The following is a 15,495-nucleotide window of genomic DNA, read 5'->3' as shown; positions in this document are numbered from 1 at the left end:
ACATATGACTAGTAGACTCTTCATATTGTTACAACCAAGTTAGGAGGGGTGAACTGACTCCTCCCTTTGTCCCACTCCTGAGTTGATTTAAATCTAGTTTAAATCCGCACATCCAACCTGGCCAATTACCACCCCATCAGTCTACTCTCGATCATCAGTAAAATAATGTTATCAACGTGTTATCAAGCATCACTTGCTTAGCAATAACCTGCTCACTAACACCCAGTTTGGGTTTCGCCAGGGCCACTCAGCTCCTGACCTCTTTACAGCCTTGGTTCAAACATGGACAAAAGAGCTGAACTCCCGAGGTGAGGTGAGAGTGACTGCCCTTGACATCAAGGCAGCATTTGACAGAGTGTGGCATCAAGGAGCCCTAGCAAAACTGGAGTCAATGGGAATCAGGGGGAAAACTCTGCTGGTTAGAATCATACCTAGTACAAAGGAAGATGGTTGTGGTTGTTGTAGGTCAGTCATCTCAGTTCCAGGATATCACAGCAGGAGTTCCTCAGGGTAGCGTCCTCGACCCAACCATATTGGGAGCTGGTTCATCAATGACCTTCCATCATAAGGTCAGAAGTGGGGATGTTCGCTGCTGATTGCACAATGTTCAGCACCATTCGTGACTCCTCAGATACTGAAGCAGTCCATGTCCAAATACAGCAAGACCTGGTCAATGTTCAGGCTTGGGCTGACAAGTGGCAAGTAACACTCACGCCGCACAAGTGGCAGGCAATGACCATCTCCAACAAAAGAGAATCCAACCATCGTCCCTCAATGTTCAATGGCATTGACATCACTGAATCCCCCACTATCCAACATCCTGGGGGTTACCATTGTCCAGAAGCTGAACTGGACTACCCATATAAATACTGCAGCTACAAGAGCAGGTCAGAGGCTAGGAATCGTGAGGCAAGTAATTCACCTCCTGACTCTCCAAAGCCTGTCCGCCATCTACAAGGCACAAGCCAGAAGTGTGATGGAATACTCCCCACTTGGCTGGATGAGTGCAGCTCCAACAACATTCAAGAAGACACCATCCAGGACAAAGCAGCCCGCTTGATTGGCACCACATTCACAATCATTCTCTCCTCCCGCCACTGACGCACCATAGCAACAGTGTGTGAAGAGTCATTCGGACTCAAAACGTTAACTGTATTCCTCTCCGCAGATGCTGTCAGACCTGCTGAGTTTTTCCAGGTATTTTTATATTTGTTTTGGATTTCCAGCATCCACAGTTTTTTGCTTTTACCATTTACAAGATGCACTGCAGGAATTCACCAAGGCTCCTTTGACAACACCTTCCAAACCCGCACCCACTGCCATCTAGAAGGACAAGGGCAGCAGATAGTTGGGAACACCACCACCTGGAATTTCCTCTCCAAGTCACTCATCATCCTGACTTGGAAATATATCGCCGTTCCTTCACTGTCACTAGGTCAAGATCCTGGAACTCTCTCACTAACAGCACTGTGAGTGTACCTACACCACATGGACTGTAGCGATTCAAGAAGGCAGCTCACCTCTACCTTCTCAAGGGCAATTAGAAATGGGCAATAAATGCTGGCCCAGCCAGCGAAGCCCACATCCCGTGAATGAATTTTTTAAAAAGGTTTGAATTTGAAAAGTTGATATTGCCAATTCAGTATACGTACTTAACTGTCGTATAGCTTGATGCAAGACATAAGCCAGCCAAGTTCCTTAAGTTAACAAATAAATAGGCTTATTGCTAAAACTCACTCGGGTAAAGATGCAGAAATTATTAATTATTAATAAAAAAGTTTAAAATGTACAAATATATTCAACTTTCCATGAATACAAAACATACCCAGACACACACACAACACCCCAAGCATGCACATAAAAAACATAAAACTTTACAGAGTATCAGATCTTAAAACTTGGCCAATTAAAATATTAAAGTAAGAAAATATTATTCACAGATTGTCCGGATGCTTGTTTATAGCTGAAGAGTCACTTTCCACAGGCACTTGGGTTTCTCACTGGAGTAGTGGCTCTGCAGCCGTGGCTGGTTGATTCTATTTTCTCTTAGAGACAGTGGTGTTGATTTGGAATCCTCCTTCAAGAACTCTTGGTTTGCAGCAATGAGATCTTCTAGTGGGTTTTCAAACCACAAACAGCTGAGCTTTGAAGAACTAGGTTTCAGAAGAAGAGAGTGGGCTGTTGCCCCTTCTATCCTTGTGGCAGTCTCTCTGGCTGTTAGTTCAAATCCAGTATATTTCACCCACGAGCTGGGTCACGTGACCACTCTCTAGTTTCAAACTGGAATTGTCTTAGCCGCTGTCTCTGAGAGTTCCGTAGACTCTGTGGATGGAATTTTTCCAATGCACACACAGCGGGTTTCGTGGCAGGTGGGAGCGAAGAATCCAGCAGCAGGCAAAAAATCGGAAATCTGCCGGCATAAAACAGTTTGCAATTCTCCCAATGGTGGGTTTATGGTGGGCCAGTTATCCCTCCAGCTAGTGGCATGAATGCCATTTGCATGTCATGAATGCTCATTAAAACAGCTGCTCGCCGGAATCTTGTCAGGCCTTCTAATCTTGTGTCACACCAACGGGAAATTACATCAGCCTCAAACCCATTTGAAAAGGGGTGGCACGCACAATCAGACCTCAGTTCCCTCTTAACTTCAAGGTGAGTGAAACAAACATAGCCTACCTGCCATAGTGCTGCGTCAGTCTTGTTGCGGTGAACGCCACACTGCCGGGGCTGTAGGGTTGGTCTGCTCCTGCTCTTTGCCTACATTGTCCTGAAGAACACCACTACGCTGTGGTATTCATGCAGCCCTCCATGCTCAGAAACTAGCACTTCAACCAGGGGTAGGCTGTGAGACAAGGGTGGGGTTGACAAACATGAAGGGGGCAACAGGGAGGGAAGGCTGTGGAATGGCAGTAGGGGGAAAGGGCAAACACGAGGGGGTCACCCTCTAACCGCTTGTTGCCGCAGGAGTGAACAGGAGTCTGCTTAGAAAGAAAGGAGGGAGACCTCCTAGCAATGAAAGCCACTGAAAGCCAATGGCTTCATTAGCTCTGTTAAAGGGCTACTCAGAACTCGGTGGCTTCACATCGCAGTCACTGCATCTCAAGAGTAACACATAGGAATGTTGAATTTGTGAAGGAGGCACAGCTGCATCATATATGGTATTCCATCAATGCAGGCCTGTCACGTGTTCACCAGATTTGATACTCCTAATGGGCCAAAGATGCTCACTGATCATGAGCAACTGATTGGTCAGTAATATGCCACATCAGATTTTGAAGCACAGAGCTAGGCTAGGTCACACATCTCAATTAAACATTAGCATCCCATGTAGGGTTCAAGATGTTACATATCTGCAGTGCCATCATGGTCACCTCGATGTGTCTGCTAGTGTCTCAGGGACAAGGCGGCATCAGCCGCCATGCAAGTAGGTCAGGAAATATTATGGACCCTTACAGTCTCCAAACGTGTCATCTCCTGAGCTTCACTTTCTTTCCCCTTGCATCATTAACATCCTCAATGTTTCCTTTCAGAGAAGGCAAAAGCAGATATGGATCTAGGACTCAATGCTGCCTTTGTCAGGGTCCTAATGCAATGGAGGAGGTGAAGAAGGGAGATGCGACTCCACGTGCAGCTCCAGCAGGAGGGACATGGTCAAGCGGAGCCAGAGTATAAACAGGAGTGTCAGGAGGAGAGACCCAAACAACGGGGACGACTTTCCAGATCTAGGCTTTATTGTAGAAGAGTCTCCTATTTACAAATGAGTGAGAGGCAATGCTGTGCATGTCTGCACTTGTCCCAAGCTCTGGTACATCACGTATGCCACATTTTTCATGAAGACCTGATGCCATGTGGAGTTGGATGGTATCCCCTGCCAGTGGCTTTGAAGGTGACCGCAGCGCTCAATTTCTTTGCCTCTGGGTCTTCCCAGGGATCAACAGGGGACCCATGCAGTATCTATCAGTCCACAACACATCGATACATAAAGGAGGTCACAGATGCCCTTTACAGGAAGGCCCTTCATTATTTCAGGTTTGCTGTGGACGAAGATAGCCAGGCTGCTAGATTCACTGGCTTAGCTGCCATCTTATGCTTCCCATGAGTGCAGGATGCAATAGACTACACCTATGTAATTATACGGGCTCCATGACAGCAGGCCCTAATGTTTATAAACTGCAAAGGCTATCATTCCATCAACATACAACTGTTGTGTGATTATCGGAAGCACGTACTGCACAATTGTGCATGGTACCTAGGAGTTGCCATGATTCCTACATCCTGAGTCACTCCCAGGTGCCTGAGATTTTTGAGGGGCCATTACATCTGCAGGGATGGCTACTTGGGGATAAGGGGTACCCACTGAAATGCTGGCTGTTAACATCAGTGCGTCGCCCTCAGAGTCGTTTCTAGGAGAGGTATAACGCTGCTCACATCTCCGCACGCTCCCTTATAGAGCAGACCATAGGGCTTCTGAGGATGCGCTTGATGCTTGGACCGCTCAGGTGGCTCACTCCAATACACTCCCGACAGGCTTTCCCACATCATCACAGTATGTTGCACTCTTCACAATCTGGCAATACAAAGAGGTGAACCCCTGCCAGAGGATGACCTGGAGGAGGACGAGAGCTCATCGGAGAATGAAGATCTGAAGAACTTCAGGAGGTTGCTGTGGGTCAGTATGAGCGCGATCACGCCATGGAGGAAGGAAGACATGGGAGATGTGCCCATGATAAATGTTCATTGCTGACAGGTTCTAGGAAGAGTAAGGTTTAAGTGAGGGAATATGGCCACATCTCACCTAACCCTCAATGCCATTTTCTTTCATCTCAGGGGAGGTCCGCCAACTTGCAGTGAGAACGAGTCCTGCATTCACACTTGCACGTTCTGGCCTCGTGAATCACCAGACCATGATCTTTGCTTTGTGGGGCCCTGTGAATGAGGTCACTCTGGGAACTGAAAGTCCACTTAGGAACAAGAGCGATGCGAGAGAAGACTTGGAGCCTTTGCCACCATCTAATGATGCAAACACTGCTGCGACTGAGATGTGGACATGCCCAGGGCTCTCCTCCTCCTGTGCATGTCTTTTCTTCTGCCACTACCACTGAGGGGAGGCAAATGCTGCTAAAATATCGATGCTGATGAATTGTCTTCGTTCAATGGTGTTCCTTGAGGAAAAAGGGTTAGAAACGCTTATATCACACACTTCAAATAAAGATTTAAACACATCTCCCTGACATCACATAAGGAGTGCTGAGACTAGTTCAACTGAGGTTGACATCATGAGAATGTGAATCTTACAGTGGAACGCTATCACTAAGTGGGAGGAAGGCTAAACCTCGAAATAAGAGGATTCCAAAGTACTAAATCACAACGCCTTCAATTGCCAAGAACATTCACATAACCATCAAATGTATTCACAAAAGTGCAATTTCTTTACATGTATAGCAAACCCATGACCCAAAAGTGATATCAGTTTTTCTTAACTTTCCTAACTGGTGCAGCCCCGACATCCACAGCAGGGGTGGAGGTAGCCTGCTGACTGCTACGTCCTGATGTCTGTGATGACCTTGGCGAATGTCCTCTGGTGGCCCAAGGGCTGGAGGGCCCGGGCCTGATAAGGATCACCTACTCAGGTGCAGAAGGATTCTCGGTGGCCTGAGCAGCTGGAGTGGATGGGGCACAGGCAGAAGGGGCTGTGAGCGGCTGCACACTCTTGGAGTATCCTGAGGGTAGGCCCCCGGGTTGTCCGTCTGACACTCATCCTCCCTGTGGGTGCCGAGGGCCCCGCCCTGACTCCAGGACGTCGGGGGAGGTCAAGGTGCCTCATCTCCATTTAACCACATCCTGATGGTACCTACCAGGGTGTGTGGCCATGGAGTGCAGGGCTGAGCACAAACAGGGCAAGACCTGCTGGGCCAAGGTCTCCATGGTGGTCGCCAGCCTTCCCGTGGTGACATCGACGTGCTCGCATGACTGAGCCACGACATCAGACAGAACGCGGATGGACACCTCCATCGTTCGCTCTAGTCTGCTGAGTGACTGTCGATTCTCTGCCTGATGTTCCACCACTTGTTGTTGCATCTCCAGCATTGAGTTGGTTTCGTTTCCAGAAGCTCATCATCTGACTCAGGCTGAGCGGGTGGCAGGTCTCCAGTAGCCCTCCGAGTGCCGGAGACCTGGGCTGTCTGTGCCTCCGACTGCTGCGGGGATGTGTCAATCAGGTGTTCCCCAGAAAGTAAGCCTGTGTCTAACCTACATCTGTGCCCCACCGATGTGTATGTCTCTGAGCTGGTGGAGGGTACGTGTGTGTGCCATGACGGTTCTTCTGGAGCTTCCTCTTCGGATGTTATCTGGGGGCTCGCACTGGTGCTGGACTGGCTTGGGGGCCTCGATCTGCTGGTGCCTGGAAAATAGAAAGCAGAATTTCAGTTAATGAGCATGAGCTAGATAAGACTGCATGTGACTCACTGTAAATGTCGGGATTTCATGAAGTGATAGAGCTGTGATCCATACTGGGTTGGTGGGAGAGGCCTGTCTCCCCGTCCCCACAGGAGCAATCCCCATCTTCCCCAGCCAGCTCAGTTACAGCCTCCTCAAACTCAGTGAGGGCAATGATGTCAGCCGCGCCTCCCCCAGTCTGCACTCTCTCGTGCTGTTCTGCACCAGTTTGACTTGTATGAAGAAGAAAGAAAGACATGTGATGAGAAGGAATGGAGCAGAGGTTGGGTGAGACGCATGTCCCCCTGTGTGTGGTGAGCCCTCATGGAGTGTGAGCAACATGATAGATTGAATGGTGGTGATGTGAAAGTCTCGGTGAGAGAACGAGTGTTGATATGTATCCCCCGCTAATGGTAGCATGAAACCCCTGAAAAGAGTAGCCGTTTGAGTGCATGATGCCATGATGAGAGTTTGACATTGGAGAGAGCTGAAGGATGACTTACCCTGGTGGAGCGGATGAGATCATTCATCCTCTTTCTGCACTGGATGGCATTTTGGATGTGGTTGCCAGCCGCGTTGACCTGTTCCACGACAGCCTCCCGGGCCGGAGAGGAGAGGCTGCTGCACTTCCCGCAGCCATCCCTGGGATAGAGCGTGTGCGTTTGTGCCTGCACCTCTGGAGGGCCTGGTGGGTGAAGCGGGGTGTTGCTTCTCCTTGAGGCCCTCGGCCTCCTTCTTATGGCTGCAAGACATCTCTGGTGGTCTGGAGAGAGTGAGATTATATGTTGGACTGGCCTTTTAAACATGGCGCCCAGACCTTCGAATCCACCAGCTGACGATGGGTGGATGAATCAGCTCCCGACCCGCCAGGTGATTCGGACCGATACACATCTTTACTTAGTCTCATTAATGGAAAATTCCATCCTGAGTCTTCATAAGACAGCTTGTGTCCTTCGCAAATGCAACATAGTAGCTGCTGTAGGTCAAGTGTCCTTTGCTTAGCAAAAAGTGCTTTTTAAAAATGCAATATATATGTGTTCGGCTGACAACATTGTAAATTAATATGTTATATAGAATGTTAATTAATAACTATATTTGCTTATATATTATATTCACTTCTATTTTTTTTGTGTTCTTCATTTCATTCTAGGTGTTGTGTTTCCATACTTTCCACGACTGGGTCGCTACAATCTGAATTTTATTGAGGCTCAGAAGGCTTGTGAAGATCAGGATGCAGTTGTTGCTTCATTTGAGCAGCTTTATGATGAGTGGAGAGCGGGAATGGACTGGTGTAATGCAGGCTGGCTGAGTGATGGATCTGTGCAGTATCCTATCACCAAACCTAGGGAACCATGTGGAGGGAGAAATACGGTTCCTGGTATCAGGAGCTATGGATACAGAGATAAGGCAAAGGACAAATATGATGTGTTCTGCTTTACATCCAACTACAAAGGTATGAAATTCAAATGTTCTGCTCTGTCTTAATGATACAGAATTTTGATATGCTCACAAACTGGATCAGTAATAGGGTTCAGTCTTAATCAAACCATTAGATGGAAGTACTGAACAGGTTCATTGTAATTTTCCACTGAAAAGGCAATGAAAGTCAGTTAAACTGCAGTTGTCTTGTACTCCTTCCAACGGCTGGTTATAGTGTAGCAATGGCATCGGCCTAAGAAATAATTGCTTACTTTGCCTGGAGGTGGCCTCTCCCTTCCCAGAGATGTATATATCAGAGGTTCAGAACTGTGGCCGCAGGTAATCCTGCAAAGGGTTTGCCCCCTCCACAGTGATGGCCTGGCATGTGGCCACACTTATTTTTCTACAATTTTATAGCTATTCACAGGGCGCCTCTATCTTGAGGTTCCTTCATGTTATCAGCAGCACCCACTTCTCCCAGTGGGGCTACCAGCCTGACATCACTGTGAGGCCTCCTATTGGGCCTGTTGGTTCTCTGGTCCATAATGAATTGGATGGAGTTCCCAGAGATGTCTTTTTAATTGGCTACCTCCAGGAAGATCAGGACCAAAATTCTGTCATGGCCACTTCTGCGTTTCCATCCCAGATGTCGAAATCACAAAATAACTGGGAAAAGTCAGCCCATTATCCTAGAAATAAAGACAAATTTAATTTAAAGAGTGAACTGTGAAATGTTGTTTCTAGCCCTATCACCAAGCAGAGATCATGGAGTTAATTTTGTAAGTCTCTTCTGCCAGCATCAAGCATTGAAAGTCTAAGTTGTAGATAACTTAATAACCCCAATTCTTTGATACCCTTACCATTACAAGGCTCCACTATCCATTATACTTCCCAAAATTATCCTCTATAATTTTAATCCCTTTGTTGACAACTGATGGTTGGCTCTTCATGTTGTATGGAAGAGTTAGTCAACTGAGTTGGTCCTCATATCATGGATTCTGGCTCAAAACATGTATCTCTAGAAAGTGTTCCTGGATAGTTTGTTCTTATCTCCTATGTACCACTGTCATTGTTTTCTGAGAGGGAAGGCCATTGTCTTGGCACATGCTGCTGTCCTGGGAGAGGGAACTATCAGGCAGGTGGACTCCAGCTGCTGCCATTCCACGAGGCCCTGGATCTCTGGCCCCACTGGTAAGTGGGATGTCTGATCCATAGAATCCTATGGCACAGAAGGAGGCCATTTGATCTATCATGTCTGTGCTGACTGAAAAATAACTACCTAACCTAATTCCACTTTCCAACTCATGGTATGTAGACTTGTAAATTACTTCCAAGTGTCTATCTAAGTGCTTTTTCAATGCGATAAGTGTTTTTGCTTCTACCATCCTTTGGCATACCGGACACTTTCCTCTATTAGCCAAGGCATTGAATAGAACACCATGGAGGTTATGTTAGAACTATGTTAAAACACTAGTTAGGCAACAGTTAGAGTACTGCATACAGTTCTGGCCAGCGCATTACAGGAAAGGATCACACTAGAGAGGGTACAGAGTAGATATATGAGGATGTTGCCAGGAATGGAGAATTTTAGCTATGAGAAAAGCCCAGGCTGTTTTCTTTCAAATAGAGAAGGCTGGAGGGAGATTTCATTGAGATGTATAAAATTATGAAGGACCTAAATAGAATAGATAACAAGGGCCTTTTTCCCATATCAAAAGGGGGCAATAACCAGGGGACACGGATTTAAAATATTTGACAGAAGAATTAAAGGGATAGAGAAGCATTTTTTTTTCACCCAGTGGGTGTGGGGGGCCTAGAACTCACTGCCTGAAAGGGTGGTAGAGGCAGAAACTCTCATCATAATTTTAAAGTAGTTGGATATGCACTTGAGGTGCCATAACCTACGGGGCTATGGACCAAAAGCTGGAAAGTGAGATTTCTTTTTTGGGAAGAACAATGGTTAGATAACTTCCTTCTGTGCCAGGAATTTTCTATATTTCTATGTCAGGGCACTCCAGCAACATGCCAGTAGCCAGAGAGGATTGAAAAATGATGATCAGGGTCTCCACTGTTTCCTTCATTGCTCCTCTTAACAGCTTGAAATATATTTCATCCGGACCTGTTGATTTATCTACTTCCTAAGATGCTAAACTCCTTAATATTTTCACTCTTACTATGTTTATCTCATCCAATATTTCACACTAAGCCTGAGGCACATCAATGGCCCTGGAAATTGATTGCATTTGTATAGGCAGAGAGTAGTGGCCAGATGTTGGGTTCAGTCACTAGTCGAGTCCCACAGTGATCCATGTTAGAATCGTTGCTGTTCAGTGTTTATCAGTGATTTGGATGAAGGTTTCAGAATATACTTGAGATTTTGTTGATGTGAAGTAGCTAGGACTTTAGATGAAATAGACTGCAGGCATCAGACACACTGATGGAATAGGTCCTAGTGTGGCAAATGCCCTCCAATGTGAACAAAACCTGTGGAATAAGTTTCCAGAATTTGTGGTGAATATATATTTAGTTGAGGCTTTATGGATAAGTTCCTAAGAATGAGAGACATTTCAAGTTATAGAGGATAGGTGGTGCCAACAGTAACTAGTGTTATCAGTTATTGCAATCTCCTGGAGTTTGATTAATTGCTTTCACAGGTCTGTGTAGAAATCCTCAAGGGATTTTATTTGTAAATTGGCCTACAGCCTATTCTCTGTTTATTTGCCTCTCCAGGAGATTGCATAACTGGAACTTAGTGTCATTCTGGTAGCCCACTACCAGTCCCTTTCCAGGGCCTCAATATCCTCCCCACCATGTGAGGACTTGATGGTGCACGTAGGTTGCATATTGTCTGAATGTAACAGAACCAGCTGGCTTTTTCTTCTCTGTTTGTTGTTAAGCATATTCAGCATAATTAGTTGCCAAATTGATGGGGATTACTTTAGAATCAATCATGTGATGCTATACGACCCTATTACTTTAATTATTCTTTCAAATACATCATGCCCCCTCAACCATATTCTGTAAGCCTTGTGTAAAATGCAAAGAAAATTGAACCAGAATAGATTCATCTGTTTTTTTCAGAAAAGCAGTTTAATGTAAAGAACAGCAAATAACTGGTTGCAAGTTGAAGGCAACAATTGTAGCCGTGAGGTAAGCTAATGTCCCCTTCTCTAAAATTGTAATGTCATCAGAAACACTCAATTGAATTGCCACCTTGTAATTCCCTAGAATTTTAGTCTTAAATTTGCTTTTACTGCATTAAAAATAGCACAGTGATATGAATAAAAATTGTTTAGGTTAAGGATGAGTATTTAGTTAAACTCAGATCCTAAAGCCATTATTAGTTGGGATTGTAATTTTTTTTTAATTCATTCATGGGATGTGGGCATCATTGGCTAGGCCAGCATTTATTACCCATTCCTAATTGCCCTTGTTCAGAAGGCATTTAAGAGTCAACCACATTGCTGTGGGTCTAGAGTCACATGTAGGCCAGACTTCCTTCCCTAGAGGACATTAGTGAACCAGATGGGTTTTTACAACAATCAGCAATGGTTTCATGCTCATCATCAGACTTTTAATTCCAGATTTTTATTGAATTCAAATTTCACTATCTGCTGTGGTGGGGTTCAAACCCAGGTACCCTGGAATACTAGTCCAGTGACAATACCACTATGCCACCATCTCCCCATGATCTTAACGCTAATATAAGAGCAGGGGAATCCTCTGCCAACCTGAGAGGAGCCTACAAATAACTCCCCTCAGTATGGTGTCTGTCAGGGACTGAAGGTGACTGCAGATTACGAGGCTGCCAAAAAAAAACCCCAGTGAGCCACTCTGATAAAAGAATGTCTATCGTTAAACTACAACAAATAAAAAAAAAAGACTGAATGAGCCTTTCAATCCATTTTACAAACAAACTTCACCCATTATGCAAGGTTTTCCTGCAAATACCACCACAGTATTCAAATATTATTTTAGAAGACGTGGGCTGAAAATGGGCCAGGGACCCATTATGCCGGCCGTTGTCCAATTGTGCAGTTATCAGATCTTTCAGTATCATGTCCACTAGATGAATTTCGGTGAGTAATTCATTCAAATAGGCAACTGTAAACTAAATAAGCTTATAATGATGGCGGAACATCAGATGGTGTATTTGCCATTTTCACTATGTCAGTAACATTGCATACTCCTGACTTGAGCATTGTAGATGGGAGTAGGGCTTTGAGAAGTGAGGAGGTGAACCACTCATCAGAGAGTACCCAGTCTCTGACTTGCTTTTGTAGCCACAGAATTGGTAAAGCTGGTCAAGTTTAGCTTCTGGTCACTGGTGACGCTCAAGATGTTGGTGATGAGGGTACCTGTGAAGGTCAAGGATTTTCTCTTGTTTGACATAATCACTACCCAGCACTTACATGGTGTGAATATTGCCTGTTACTTGTCAGCCCAACTCTAGAGTTTATCCAGGTATTGCTGTAGCTTGGCATAGTGTGCTTCTTTCAGAGAGATGTTAGAAATAGAGCTGAAAACTGTAGAATCATTAGCAAATAACCCCTATCCTGAACAACCCCTCCCCTGACCTTATGATAAACAGAACGTCATTGATGAAGCAGTTGAAGATGGCTGTGTTGAAGATTCTTCCAGGAGGAAGTCCTGCAAATGTGTCTTCAGGCTGTACTGTCTGGCTTCCAACAGTGACAGCCATTTTCCTTTGCTTCAGGTATGATTCGGCCATTGGAGGGTTTACTTTTTGACTAAAATCTATTTGTTTTACCAGAGCTTCTGGATGCCACAAACAGTCAGATTCAGCCTGATGTCAAGGGCAGTTAGCCTCACTTCGCCTCATGCATTCTTTTGTCTATGTCTGGATCAAGGCTGTGATAAGTCCTGGAGCTAAATGGCTCTGACTGAACCTGAGCTGAGCAGAACAGGATAGGTTCTTAGGCTTTTGATGTGTAGGTGTTACTTGATGATACTATCAATGACTCTATCCATCACCTCACTGGCGACTGGGGGGAAACTGATAAGCCTGTATTTGTACTTCTCTCATGAATGGGAAATCTTCCATATTGTTGGGTAGATACCAGTGTCCTAGCTGAACTGGAACAGCTTGGAAGTGGCTATCTCTGGTGGACAAGTCTTCAGCAGTACTGCTGGAATGCTGTCAGGGTTCACAGCGTTTTTTGTGTCCTGGCTGAAGATACTTCCAAACAGTCGGTTGGACTTGAGTATTACTGAAAAAAGACATGTTGCCAAATTTTTTTGTCTTGCCAAGAAGCCAATCCACTTGCTAACCAATCAGCACTCTCTTCTCATACAGTATAAAGTTGTTGCTTCCCCTAAAATTGGTATTCTTGTGATTGTTCTGATGAGTCCAAGAAGAAAAGCTTCGCCAAAAATGTCTTTTCTCAGCAATACTCACATTTCCAAACAGTTCATCCTTATCTTTGAAGTCATATGCTTGGCTCTAACATGAGGATGGGATGTTCATGAAGCCTCATTGTTCTGTTACTCGCCTTTTTGTCCACCACCAATCAGATGGACTCTGCCCTAATCCACTGATTTTGGAACTATTCAGCTCTGTCTGTAGTCTGTGGCTTTTGATGTTGAGCATGCTGCTAACCCTCTGTATTCTAATCACTTGTACCTCATTGTAAGGTCTGTCTGCAGCAGGTGACAGGTTAATGAAGATGGCATCAGGTAGCTTCCTTCCTTTTGCTGATTCGCTCACCACCTGATGCAAGTTGAGTTATGTCCTTTTTTGTGTTGGGCATTGAGGGAACAGTATAATTGTGGTAATGTCACTAGACTACCACTACCACCATGCTAAATGTGATACATTTCAAACAAACCAAACAATTGATTTCCATGGGTCACCGTGGGCCATCAACAGCAGCAGAATTGTATTCAACCACAATCTGTTACCTCATGGCCCAGCATATCCCCCACTCTACCATTACCATTCAAGCTGCAGATCAAACCTGGTACAATCAAGCGTGCAAGAGGGCATGTGAGGAGCAGCACCAGGCATACCTAAAAATGAGGTGTCAGACTGGTGAAGTTATAACACAGGACTACTTGCATGCCAAACAGCGGAAGCAGCAAGCAATAGGCAGAGATAAGCGATTCCACAACCAGAGGTTCAGATCTAAGCTCTGCAGTCCTGCCACATCCAGCCATGAATTGTGGTGGACAATGAAACAACCCACTGGAGGAGGAGGAGGCTCCACAAATATCCCCCATCCTTGATGTTGGGGAAGCCCAGCACATAAGTGCAAAAGATAAGGCTGAAACATTTGCAACAATCTTCAGCCAGAAATGCCAAGTAGATGATACATCTTGGCCTCCTCCAGAAGACCCCAACATCACAGCGGACAGTCTTCAGCCAATTCAATTCACTCCACATGATATCAAGAAAGGGCTGAAGGCATTGGTTTGGGCCCTGACAACATTCCAGCAATAATACTGAAGGCTTGTGCTCCAGAACTAGTCACACCCCTAGCGAAGCTATTCCAGTATAGCTCCAAAACTGGCTATGTGGAAAATTGCCCAGTACATCCCCACAAAAAGCAGGACAATTACTGCCCCATCCACAGCAGGGGTGGAGACAGCGGGTGCAATGGTTGGCCCTGTTGCCTCTGATGACTAGAGCATTGGTTCTCTGGAGAGCTGAAGCTTTGGGGGCTCTGACTTGTTTTGGCTGTCCTCCTGTGGACCAGCTGCTCTCTCTGTGGTGACAGAGAATGAGGCTGAGGGGGTCACAGGCAAAGTGAACTTGGAGGGAGAGAAAAGCCTCTGAGATTCCTGTGTGGATGACCCAGGGGTGCCCAGCGTGCTGCTGCTCCTCCCTTCAGGTACCCAAGGGCCACGGCCTGATTTCTTGAGGGAAAGGAGCACCTGGAGGGATGCCAAGGTGCCAGTTCCCCTCTCGTGTTGCCGCTCCAGGAACTCACCCATGACTACTGCAATGAAGTGCAGGTCTGCGAACATCTCAGATTTCTGCTGCACCAGGGACTCCATGGCATCTGCCATCCTTCCCATGGAGACTTCTATACACACACATGTGAGCACCACTTCATCAGACAGCAGACAAACACACTCCTCTGACTCGTGTGCCACTCTGTTGAGGGCTTCCAACAGTTCTGCGTGATGTTCACCCGCCTTCTGCTGGCTCCAAGATAAGCTGGAAGGCTGAATCCAGAGGCTCGTCATCTGACTCGGACCTCACAGATGCCTCTTCCCCAGCAGTCTCCAAATGCTGGGCAACTTGGCTGAACCTGCCTCCTCCTGCTGCAGACACGTGTCCATGAGGTGACCACCAGATTGTGAACCCCAGCCCTCTCTAGATCTAGGTCCCACTGAGGTGTATGTCTCTGCGCTGGTGCAGGTTGTGAGTAAGCACAGTGACAGGTCATCCAGGCTGCTTATTTCCAGCTCTTCAGTGGAGGAGGTGTCTTCTTGGCTGGAGATGTGGACCTGGATGGAGCTGAGGGACTGGTTGACTGAGGGATTGGTTGGCTGAGGGCGTCGGTCATTTGGCAGAGCTCCCTGTGAACCAAAATAGAGATGATTAGCGCATGGCAGCAGAGTCAAAAGCAGGAGAGAGAGCACTCACAATTGCATTGAGAGAAGGATGATGTGGTG

General features: G+C 46.1%; 1 protein-coding gene across 2 annotated transcripts in view; it reads left to right on the top strand.

Moving 5' to 3' along the window:
- hapln1b (hyaluronan and proteoglycan link protein 1b) overlaps window positions 1-15,495 on the top strand; it is a 125,204-nt gene that overhangs the window by 95,396 nt on the left and 14,313 nt on the right. For both annotated transcript variants that reach the window (XM_078564645.1, XM_078564646.1), the window contains exon 4: window positions 7,586-7,888. In XM_078564645.1, coding sequence (XP_078420771.1) covers window positions 7,586-7,888 — 303 coding nt within the window. The remainder of the gene's footprint in view (window positions 1-7,585; window positions 7,889-15,495) is intronic.

Source organism: Cetorhinus maximus, chromosome 2, assembly GCF_964194155.1.
Source record: "Cetorhinus maximus chromosome 2, sCetMax3.hap1.1, whole genome shotgun sequence".
Taxonomy (NCBI): Eukaryota; Metazoa; Chordata; class Chondrichthyes; order Lamniformes; family Cetorhinidae; genus Cetorhinus; species Cetorhinus maximus.
The sequence above is the reverse complement of the archived record's forward strand: the minus strand, read 5'-3'. Positions and strand labels throughout refer to the sequence as shown.